This window comes from Pelmatolapia mariae, linkage group LG1 (genome assembly GCF_036321145.2).
Source record: "Pelmatolapia mariae isolate MD_Pm_ZW linkage group LG1, Pm_UMD_F_2, whole genome shotgun sequence".
NCBI classification, from domain to species: domain Eukaryota; kingdom Metazoa; phylum Chordata; class Actinopteri; order Cichliformes; family Cichlidae; genus Pelmatolapia; species Pelmatolapia mariae.
In genome coordinates this window covers 11977665-11990008 of record NC_086227.1, presented here as the reverse complement: position 1 = coordinate 11990008, position 12344 = coordinate 11977665, and the positions used below count along the sequence as shown (strand labels likewise).

Sequence of the window (12344 nt, the reverse complement as noted above, 5' to 3'; positions counted from 1 at the left end):
TGTTTAGTGCAATCTGTTTATTTGGTTAAAGAATTACACAAACGGTAGATAAACGTTGCATTTATATTGGAATATATTGTAGTAGGCCTCACTGGGTCTCTCTGGGTGACCAGATGTTACAATTTTGTGGGACAGCACAGCATTTTGGTCCCCTGATTCCACACTCTGAGTCAAAGTCCCTTTTTTTGATTGGCTCTAGTATACAAAAATTAGCAGTACATGGCAGACACTTTTCTAAAATCTGGCCTTTAACGGCTGTGAAGAAAGCAGAAAGGCTGTCATCATGGGTCATTTGCAGGATAACATGTCATTTTCTGACCAAAATAAATATGAATATCATGGAAGTTACCACATGTGAAATGGACTGGAAAAGTACTTATAAGTGTGTGAAGTCAGTGAAAGTCAGTTTCCAGTGTTTTTCCTAAGTTATCATTCTTTTCAGTTTCACACAGGAGAGGATCATGATATGGAGTGACCAAATAGTACAGGTGGGAATTATCACGATACATTCCATGATACAATTTTATTACAAACATTCCCAGTTAAACATTGCCAGTATACATTTATTCAATAAGAAAGTTAACGGATAAATCATTTTATACATTGTATAAAGTTATAAAATGAGATTGTCCTTGGAAATCACCTATCTGTTATTGGGCACAAAGACAGAAATCCACGTTTAGCTCTCACATATGGAAAAGAAACAGAAAAAACTTATAAAAGACTTGCATCAGATGTGGCCTACTTCATATAGTGAATCATATAAGGCTTATATGATTTACTCATGAAAGTAGCCACTTTATATTATTTTAGTAAGTATCCAAAACATACAAGTTTCATTTATATAATTTTTCTAGGGATTTTATATCTGTTTTCACTCTTGTATGCTTTTCATACAAGTTTCACACAAGACAGATAAGATTTATATATATCTTTTCCACATGGGTGCTGTCGTGCTCAATAACCGTCCTGTTCTATGGGTATATAACCAGAAAACAACCAACTGACAGGCAGTTGAGTCGAGTCCCCTCGAGTTGTGCAGACTGATCAGAATCAGAGAAACTTTATTAATCCCAGAAAAGAATGCTACTGTGAATTGTCACCACAGCATGCATACAACAAATCACATAAAATGAAATTTCTCTTTATAGAGATATACATATAAAAATAACTATATACATGAATATAAAAGGACACTATTAACTAATATTTCTGTGATATTAAAGATATTAGTGTACAGGTGTGCAAGTATACATTTGTGGGTCTGACCCAAGTGGATGAACTAAAGAGAGTGATAGCAGCAGGAAGGACTGAACTCCTGCATTGTTCCCTCAGACAGCAAGGTTGAAGGAATCTGTTGCTGAAACTGCTCTTCAGATTGTCCAGTGTGTTATGGAGAAGGTGGGAGTCATTTTCCATGATTGCCAGCAGTCTTGGCGACATGTTGGCATGCCTGCATTTAGAAATTAGACAGCAGTGGTTGGCAACCCTTTGAAAATCTCTCTGAGAGTGATTCCAGCCAGTCCAACTCAGGCTTCAAAGTATTTGCAGAAAAGTTGCCTCTTATCAGACGACCTGTGCAATTACCTTGGGATCAAAAGTGGTTTTGACTGTAAAACATCCACAACCTCTGGGTAACCATGTAGTCACCACAAGTTGCAATCAGTGTTAGCCGGCCATTTTTTTTGTAGATGCAAGCAGGTTGCTGTCCTGCTTTTGCTCACATGACTCTGCCCGTATGAATACTATGTATTTGAATACTATATTTGGCCCTCACATTGACCTGCATAGCTTACATCTGTTTATTCTTTTAGGTTGGACACTCCAGGCCTCACATGTCTCACACTCATACTCATATATTTCTCTTAGACAAACAAACTGTTTGTCCCACATTTAGTTTGTTGGGATCTGGTCACCCTGTTATAGGATGTAAATACTTGTAGGATAAACACTAATGTGCCAGCATTATGCAACAGGATGCTCCTAATTAAAATAAAAGGGACACAGACAATCATAGTTTACAGTTTATATGAAAAACTCATAATAAATAACTTTGTTCTTAAATACTCTCAGTTTTGTAATCAAGGAAAATGTAACACCAGAAACATCAGACATTTTGAGGGAAATAAATGACTCAGAGGACATCAGCTCTGTGCTCAGTAACCACACTGTCAGTCTATTAAGCTGAAGTTTAAACTAAAAAAAACAAACAAACATCTGATCTCCCTGAACAAAACTGCTTCATTTGTTTGATGTGCATTATTTGACTGATGTCACATTTAACTTAACGACAGTCATGAGAAACATGAAAAGGCACAGTGTCAGTTCAGCATCAAAACCTGGAATTGAAAGGGAAAAAACAGTATTTTACATAGTTTTTGTTCCCTGCAGTCTCTTCATACACCACAAGTGTGGAAATCGGAGAAGCGAAAAGATAAACACACAATGCGCTGCCTCGTAATGTAGCTAACCTGCTACATTTGTAGCTTCATGTAGAAACAGGTTTCCTCAGAAACATTTAAAAGTCGTTACATATTATGAAACTTAACAAACACGTTGTTAATTTTCATGCTATGTTTGTGTACCTTGCACCTATATTTTCAGCCTATCCGCACAACAGCAGGCATCTCATTGATAATTAAAGGCCAAATGCAACAGTGATTCATTTAAACATCATGTCAGTTCCTCATCTGGTGCACCCTTTACTATGTTATACCATTTATATTACCCATAATGCAATTTCTTTAGTCTTGGGACCATATAAAATGTATGTTTTGGACGAGTTAAAGCCCCTTAAACCATGACCAATGAAGCTGGAGGTTCAGCTGTGGGGGCAGAGTTTGTCTTTCTTTGGTCCTCTACTGTACTTCTTGTCTTTGCAGACTGGGCCCAAGAGGAGAGGTAGGCTGTAGAGGAAGATGATAACCAAATTCAACACCACACAAAGCAGCGCCGGACCCACTGAGTTAGCAAATGTGATGGGGATTGAGTTTTCCACGAGCCAGGAACGGCGTATCGTCATGTCCTGCTCCATGGCCTGCATTTGGAAGTGGGTGCCGAGGATGGCGCACACATGGAAAAGCTGATGGCTGTGACCTGCAGAGGGAGCAGTTGATATGCGTTTGTTAGAGGAAAGAGGTAGACTGCAAACGTTCAGCACTGAGCAAATGATTCACATTGGAAACACAACATTAACACAGGATATGTGAAAAAACAGAGGTGATTATGCATTATTCTTGTGGCACAGCAGAGAGAATACTTTTTAATATCCACTTAATAAAGTGCAGTGCTGGAAAATGATTAAGTCAAACTAGTCAAACATTTGTTCAATGTTGGTTTGGTTTATAATTGGTGGGTGTTTTTCTGTTGGAGATCTTTATGATCTTTTTGTCACTGATTAATTACCCCTTAGTGTTGGTGAATGCTTATTAACCTCACCTTAGGATCAGAAATTAGCATTAAAATTCACTTTATTTGAAGTACAAAAACCATAAAGACTTGAAAGTCACAGAGTTATTGCAAAAAAAATAGCCAAAACAAATGACTTATAATAAATAGTACATTGAACATTCAAAAAAGCTAAAAAATTTCATGCTGAAGGAAAAGAAAAGAAATGCAGCACAATACAGCGATGCACAGAGCATTTTTAACGTAATCTTTGCCAACAAAGAGACCGTAGTTAAAGTTCTTTCATGACTAGATCTCTGCTTTCAGTAGCTTGTAAATGTCTCCTTTGTCTGTCTTCCTTTTAGTGCTGAGCAGGTTGTGTACAGTGGTTTATTTTGGGGGGTTTTTGTGAAACACTACGTACAGCTAAGAGGAACCGGAGATAACGCTCTATCAGTAAACAGGCCGAAAAAGCTAAACATGCTAATAATTATAAAGAGTGCTCGTCAGATCTGTTTTACCTATGAAGTCGAAGCTTCCGGGTGCCAGGCGCTCAGGTAAATGGGTGGCAAACAGAAAAGCAGTGAGGAAAGCCAGGGTGATGTGGTAGTAGTGGAGGATGTTGGTAGCGTTATCTGTACAGCCCTCCCCTTCACACAGGAACACCTGCGAACACGACAGCACAATCGCTTTTAACTTCAATGGTTAAATAGCCGATGACTGTTTTTTTACTTTAACACCCCAAAATTTCTTAATAAGAGTCAAACTCTCTGCATCTGCCAGTGGAGTTGCTTTCATGTCATAAACGCAGATTGAAAAAAAAAAAAAAGCAAGAGTATTGTTCACATTTTTTTAATCATAAATGTTAAACGCATGTATCTAAACAGGGAGCTAATTGGTTGTAAAGTATTCAGGTGGGTTCCAAACATGAGCAGTTGGCTTCTGCTTTGTAAGTCTTTCAAAGGAAAATACTCGGCTCCTCTTGATATACACCAAAGGGGTTACATCATTTTATAGAAGGTTACCGCCTTCAATAAAAGGAGTTTATTGTTTTATGATATAATAAAATATTTTCTTCAGGGGTTAGTGATTTTTATCTGTTTATTGTGCCCTTTTCTGTAGTAGCTGTGGATTTTACCATGTAACATACATAATTTTAGATTATTATACCAAGGATGCAGCAATATATTGAATATGTATTGGAATATTAGCCCCGTACTATATAGCTTCTGTGTAGCCATCTACTGATGCTATTTGCCAACGTTTTTCTGTTGTTTCACATCAGTGTTTGCTGGCTAAACTTTCAAAGGCAGTGTGATGATAAAATTAACTTCTGCATAACTTCTGTAAGGGAAAGAATTGTTATTTTTGTTTATTTAAAGCAGCAACAGCTTTAAAGTTAAATCTGAGGTAGCGTTGATGGCTAAGTTATGCAAGTGGAAGTGGAACATTGAGCACCAGGGTCAAAAACCCTTAAAAAATGCTGTTTTTTGGTGTAGCAAAGAAGTTTGAAGATGATACTCACACAGAAAATTACAAACATACACATGCTTTCAGTCTGTTACCTACTGTATGGTTACCTCTCTAGAACTAACCGCATATTTTGCTCTATACTGTTTCAGGTGTGTCTTGTGAGGCAAGTGGATGTTTAAAGTGCCTTACCCGGTAGAACAGAGGAATGTTGTCAAACAGGTAAGGGTAGGCAAAGGCTACGACTCGAAGAAATTTGCTAAACTTTGGACTCTGGTACTCAGGGAATCTGGAGGGAAAAAAAAGAAAGAAAGGCATTTTCAGTGGAGGAAGCTCTACAGAAACAGAATCATCATCGATAATGAAAACATTATGTAAGAACTGATTATTAACCTGCTACATTTTTTAAACAGAACATAAATTAAAATGGAATTACAGCTGAAAACAACTTGAATGAGCCAGAAATGTCTAGATAATAAAACAAATCTTTCTTAAAAGAACTCAAAATATAAATACACGCAAATATATTTAAATTTACGAAGCATGTGGACCATGAAATGTTTTCTGAGCAGCACGTTAATGCAGTGCCCGCTCCTTCCTATTGTTGCGTGAAGCCAGGATTGACTTTGTTTTTTCCAGAATGAAGTTAGTGAGTCAGGCTGTTACAGAACACGTTTAGCTGCCCTGTGTGTCAGCTCCTCCAACCTGCTCCAACTGAAACTGTACTTGGAGTCAGTCACCGTTCAGGGCTGGTCCGTATGGTTACAGTTACATAACATCAGTTGTGTTAAGAAGCAAGTTGCTCAATTGCACCTTCGAAATACCATTCACCTTCTGTGGTGTGTCCGAAGACTTGTCAATACTTTAAATAGATGACTCACATGTTTTACGTAGGCACCTTGCATTTAAATAATGAAAATGTAACGAAAAATACAGTTCAGAGGAAGATAAACGAGACAGAGGAGCAGATTGTTAGCAAATACGTTTTGTTTACCTCTTTATGATGTCGTGATTATATTGTAGAAATGGTAAGCCAAGCCTTAGCGGTGGGGGAGAGATAAGTGAAAGAACAATCATTAGCTAGACCAAGCCAACATTTTCCAGTACATAAAGGTAATAAATATGATTATTGCTGTAAATGGACAACGTGGAAAAGTGAATACTGTGTTTTGCCTCTTATGATCAAAACTCCAGCAAACGTTACATTTTCCAAGAGTTCTGATTTGCAGTCGTTGAGAATGATCTAGATTTTGATGTAAGCCACGCCCACCATTGTGCTGTACCAGACACGGTGCTCGGGCTGTTTGACAAGATTTACGTGACTCATGTACTCAAGTACAACCTCGAGATACAAAGACGACAAATATTTGTTAGCTGTCACATTACAATGTTGTCTTGGACCAGGTTCACCCAACTGCTGTAAACATATTTTCCTTCTTATTAGTTCAGCTGGAGTTGAAACACTGACTGCGTAACTGTATGCTTCCTAGAAAGTGTTACTGTGCTAATGACGACATGACAACATGCATGTTCGCCTATACAGCGTTACGTATAGCATGGGAAAAGGAAAAAGCATTTAGTGTGTTATTATGAGAAGATGCAAATGTTAGATCTTAACTGAATTTTTTTAGTTCTCCTTGAAGGTGCTGCCAGATCTCAGAGGACTCCTCTAAGGCTTTCCATTTCAAAGTTTCACCCACAGCTGGAGCTTTAAATGGGCAAAAACTTTTAGATCAAACACAGTCACACAGGCTAAAAAGGACCTACAGCATGTTCTTGCTCAGTTCTGCACCATGCATCTGCAAGAAAAAGCTTTACTGTTGTTAGTTTTATTGTATCTGCACTCTTATGCAATGGAGAGGTTCTATCCTGTTTTTTTCCCCCTTTATTTTCATACACAGTGAGGCACTTATATTTTATTCATCTTGCATAAGATGAGCTTTTAGATTTTAGATTGGCTTGAATCAGTTAAAAATTGATTTTGAGCTGGGGACGTAATGTTTTTTTCAGTTGGAAAATTTTGTTAAAAGCACAAAGTGAAGCCATCTGCTGTTAAGAAGGCTCGCATGTTAAATTGCATAGTACAGACACCTCTTCTTGCATAACAAAAATCTAGGATAGAAACAGCATCAGCAGCAGGGATGTAAAAGTCATTTTTTCAGCTTACCTGGAGTAGCATGCTAGGATGGTGCAGATGACGGTGTTGAACACAGCGATGGTGATGTAGGACTGGTGGAAGGAGCTGTTCGCCCACTTGTCGGGGAAAATGTAAGCTGAATAGACGATTGCTGAGCCTGCAGCCGAGCACACCATTAGCATGAAAATCTAGTCTTCCAGTACTCCATAATTCCATTAAAATCTGACCTAGAAAACTACCATAAGTTTAGACTGCGCCTGAATCAGAACTTTAGAAAAGGGAATTCACATTGGTTTCACTGAACATGTTTAGACTATGCACACATGTGCACACAATGATATTACAACAATGGCTGTGTCACGTTCTAATGTGGACCCACTACTGCGCAGTGGACGTCCCTGCCCCTTTCGAGTAGAAGTACAAATTCACCCATTGTGTATCTTCCTCAAACAGCTTTTGTTTTTCACTTACCCAGGCTGTAGAAACTGATAGAGCCATAGTCAAAAAAGAAGCAGATGTGGCGTGCCCGCACTGACATGGTGCTGAAGGTGTGAGCGCAGCTCGACGCCAGTGGATAAATGCAGCAGGTGAACAGGAAGATCACCATGGGCCAGGTGAAGGAGTCCTGCCACGCTTTCTGCATCAGCACCACCGTTACTAGTTTCCATAGGAAGTACCTGCCGGGAGAAAGACTGGGTTGATGAAATCAGAATGGATGTAGCACATGCGTATAACAGATGCGTCTAGTTATAAGGAGTGTATTTAGTAGTTTTAATTCATTTAGTTTTGGAGAGTGATTATTTGATGGTGTACTCAGAACAAAAAGGGCTGTGTGCACAGACCGACTGCAGGAAGAAGAAATAGAGAAACACGATGCACATGCTTTCATATGGGAAGGTCTAATGAATAGTTTGATGGGTATGATATAAATCGAATGCTATGGCTTTTATAGTCACCAAATCAATGCTGCTGAACAAACATGGCAGATTTTCCAGCCGTGGCAAACAGAGCTCTGAGTCCGTTTAGGTGACACTTTAGGTGGGGTTTTCCTTTCATTCGTGAGCCATGGAAAAGGTTAATTATTAACTAAAGAGCACTGTAACTAACTGATAATTATAAGGTTAAAAAAGAATCTGGCAGTGAAAGCTGAAAGACGCACATCGATGACTAAACCCAACTTCTATCATTGCTCTGTTTTGTTAGTAAGCTGCTCAGTGCTGAATTCACTGTGATCATACCATTTGTGGTCACATATAAATATGAAATAATATACTCTATATGTCAGCTGTGAGCACAGTAAACACACGTTCGCGCCCATGTTTCACACGGCTTTCTGTACAACCACAGCATGTCATTTTTCACATTTCTGTTTGCTGAAGGATTAAAGAACCACAAAGCAAAGTCTCAAGGACTACGAGTTGACATCCCAGCTGTTTCCCGTCCTTCAAGTCTGTACACTGAGCTATGGTGTCTAGCTCCATATTTTATACACAGACCTGAGAGTCAAACTTTTCCTCAAGGCAAGAAAGCTAATAAGTGTTTAAGTGTCCAGAAGTATTAACTGGAGCTGGAACGTTCAACTGGCTCCGTGCTTTGAAGCGACACAGCAACATTAAGGAGGCCAGAAAAACCACATATAATAGCAGAAAGTTGTATGTAGCACCTGTCAGAGTAGAAAAAGTACTTTATTACTCAGAAAATTATGTATTTGGCAGTTACCTCTGCAGCTGACTTGACTTTCCAAACACTTTTATCCTATCATGAGGATATTGTATTGCCTTGTGTATTGCAGTCACTGCCTCGACTTCTCAGAGCGCCTCTTTAACAAATCAACATTACTTGTGCTTTTCCCATCACTGAGCAGTTAACTAATTGTGGCAGTTTATGCAAAAGTCTTCAGCACAGATCTGCTCATTACTGCCTAGCTCTACATAGAGCCCCTGGACACCAACACCCATGTGTCCTTTGCTTATCTGAACACAAAAACACTCACAACCAACCACACCACCCATGCAATCAAAGGAAGGAAGGAAGTGCAGAGTGACTACTGGGAAAAGAAGCCTCTGAAGTAACTTTAAATCCTTACTCAATAAGAACAGCATCGAGACGTTAGCTACAGAGCTGCCACAAGTCATGGAGAGATTCTGTCGTCACGTTTGTCAAACAGACAGAGAGGAATCGCAAGTTTAGGAGGAGGCCGAGGAGCCAAAACTACTTTAGAAAAGAGTCCTCGGTATTTTTCTTTGTCCACCTTTACTTCTGTTTGTTAGTCATGCAAACTCTTACGTTGGGTTTATCGTTGTGCTAACTGACAGGCTTTAAACTGGACAGGCTTAATTACTGCACGCAGTCGTCAGACTGGATTCCTTATTGCAGTTTTCAGATTTTAGTAATTCCCTCACGTAACGCACTGCCTAATCAGTGTAGCTCATGCTGAAACCATATCTACACTTGAGTCTTGAGTATAAAAAAGGACATGTAGTCTCCATCATAACTATGCTCAAATAGAAAAATGAAAGGTTTTCTGTAAATGCTAGGGTGAATGATGATGAGCTAACTAGATTTAATGAGTTACTGATCAACTTTACAAATTTGAAAACTTTTTTGTTTGTTGTCTGGAAAGCTTTGTAATCCTCCTTCGTCCCAAATAGTCACAAATTTTCGTCAACAGGACAGTGCTGATAATGAATTGTGTAAACACAAACAGGCTCATATTAAGATTGAGCATCGTCATACGCAAAATGACAGTGACAGGGAGGCACGGTGATGGGGGACCCGCATCGTTGCTAAAATCACAACAAACCTCTGTGTATATTCAGTCCTCGTGTTACGTAAGTCGGTGCAAACAGATGCTGCTGAAGCTGCAGGTTCTGTGAGTCTTTTGATCTCTATTCTGTGAAAACTGGCCACGCTACTTTTAAACTTTTTTTTTTTTAGTATTAGTACTGTAACGTGCCACTGATCCTCTGCCATCTGTTGAACTCCATCAAGACGTGCACATAACATGAATTCCAAGCAGACTGACACTGCAGCAGTAGTCAGTCACCTCTATCAGTACAGTCGTACTGATAGAGGTGATAAGAGTTAGGCCCGACTGTAGAAAATGCCACGAAGGTATAAGGTAAGCAAATATTCAAAGAAAATTCTAGAAAACTCAGAGTCCTACGAGCTTTACAAGATGTGCAAGATTCCTTCTTTCATGAATCCGACCAGGCTGTTCAGCAGGGAGTGCAAAATCACGAACACTCTTCTCTGCTTTAAAAAGCTGCTTTTCTGCTGCCCCTTTATTCACAGCCGGGAGCGCTGCTTTTCTGCTCTGCTTTGCTTCTGTATTAATATTTTTATTTAGTAAACGGAGAAAATAGTAGAAAGACTTCACTAACTATGATCAAGACTGTACTTGATTGCTCAGCTGTCACCTCATGTACAAACCAGGCCACCTGCCAGCTGAATTTAAATTCTGTCAGGTGTGTTGCATGTTGTCAATCTTTCCAAGCGCACAGCAGGGGGGTGAAAACAACTTTGCAGTGAAAGAAAAACAAGAGAAAAAAATTGTCAGCTGTACCAGGTGGGCAGAAAATGGGTCCAGATATTGAGCGTCTCATTGGTCATCTGGAAGAGGCTCAGGATGCAGTCGGTGGCTGAGCTCCGGGGGTGCCGGTACCCAGTAATAATGCTGTCCTCATGAAAAACCTCAATGAAGAAACACTTGCAGTTAGTGCTCTGCCCAAATGTGAGAAGACCAATTTTGTTTTCACCTCTTCTGAGAGTTTAACAAAGAATGCATGACTAGGAAATTTCTAGAAGATTTAAGTTCCTGTTCAGTGTACAAATCTCACAGTGATCCTTTAAGAATGACATCAAACCAAGGCTGGAGATCGCCCTTCTCAAATATAAAAGCGGTTTGTTTCTTTTTCAACATTTTGCATTTTTGACTTACTTTTGTCTTTGAAATGAACAGCTTGTTGATTGATAGATTTTTTTTTTTTTCTTTTTTCAAATTTCTAGCACTTATCCAGTCTGAAAAGCGAAAAACTGTAAAGATTGAGTGAAGGTAAACTTACTTTGGGCACTTGATTGATGGTGAAGACTCGTGGCAATTTGATGAGGCTGAGCATGACTACGGTAAGGTGCTGCTGTCTGAGAGGTGAGCTTAACTGAAGCTATAAGCCGGGTGTGCCTCCGTCTTTTATAAGGTTTGCGTTGTCATGCCGTTCTCAAGGTTCCTCCCCTATCGTGTCCTCCCTCTTCAAACCCAACGAGAATTTCCAGTGTACCTGTGCCACTCCTACTCCTGCTGTCTCTCTGGAGGCAGAGGGTATGTACACACAGGTGTATGCTCACATAAACAGACACATACACACACCTGCTGCTTGGCCAAAAAAAAAAAAAGTTTGACAAGACTGGACCAAAATCACTCATGTCACAGCGACATTGGCATTATGAAACAAAGCTATTGCTATTTTGTAATTGCGTAACACTCCTGTCGCAAAGATAGTCTGCCCAGTAAGGCAGGTTTCGTTGAAAGACTCCCTTCAATGACAAAACCGCAGCTGTGATTAACATTAATGGTCTGCAACGGAGGACAATATTTTTAGACAGAAGTTCAGAGTTTCAAGCAGGCCAGATAAGGGTGACATCATGAATGTAGGGTGTAAATCGGCCTGGCAGAAAAGTCAACAGAGTTCCTTTCACGCACTTTCCTGCTCGCCTCCCTATTAAACTGACATGTCGCCATCTACCCCCCACCTCCCCACCCCCAATCCGACATCAGCCGTCACGCCCGGCAGAGACGGCCGAGCCCAGTCGGACCTCCCCGGGCCTGTTATCTTGTTCAAACTCTGAAGCAATGAAAGCAAACATGTCTCACTGCTCCTGCAGAATTAGGAAGGGGAAAGTAGGATAAGCATTTTTATGTGGCTTGTTAGATCCTTTGTGTTGCACACGAGAGAGAAAATCAATTTGGTTCTTTTTTCTTTTTCTATTTTCAATTTGGCGAAATAATTTTAAATCACGAAAGAGTTTTTGATCTGAGTAAAACTACAATAATCATTAAGCTGTTATAAAAATGTCATGCTGGCTTAAGAATAGACAGCAAGTTAATCATCCATCTGGTTTTATTCCTCTAATCCTTGATATCAAGCTTCTGTTTTCACATTCCTTCAAACTATTCTGGACCTGTTTTGTTTTAAATATACACAAAGTCCCTTAAACCACTCGATCTTGTACTGGTCTCCAAACCATCACTATTGCACCCTCAGTGATCCACCTTTCCGTGTTGGGTTGAGAGCTGCAATCACAACAGCCCAGTGCCATGAACTAATGCGTGCATGCAGTGGAGCACCTTGGG

General features: G+C 39.7%; 1 protein-coding gene across 1 annotated transcript; it reads right to left on the bottom strand.

The window, feature by feature from the left end:
- Positions 1-2821: 2821 nt before the first annotated feature.
- paqr5b (progestin and adipoQ receptor family member Vb) lies at positions 2822-11112 on the bottom strand. Its single transcript, XM_063487239.1, has 8 exons — positions 11059-11112; positions 10560-10687; positions 7466-7671; positions 7025-7151; positions 5852-5896; positions 5050-5146; positions 3909-4053; positions 2822-3096 (listed from the first exon to the last, which is right to left on the bottom strand). Exons 1-8 carry the CDS (start codon positions 11110-11112, stop codon positions 2822-2824), a joined length of 1077 nt encoding a protein of 358 aa, XP_063343309.1.
- Between the last annotated feature and the right edge of the window lie 1232 nt (positions 11113-12344).

Coding starts and splice junctions, on each gene's coding strand:
- paqr5b (XM_063487239.1), bottom strand. CDS start 11,112: ATGCTCAGCCTCATCAAATTGCCACGAGTCTTCACCATCAATCAAGTG. Junction 7,672..10,559: donor ACCCATTTTCTGCCCACCTG/GTACAGCTGACA, acceptor TTCTCCCGGCAG/GTACTTCCTATGGAAACTAG. Junction 7,152..7,465: donor TATCAGTTTCTACAGCCTGG/GTAAGTGAAAAA, acceptor GCTCGGCTGCAG/GCTCAGCAATCGTCTATTCA.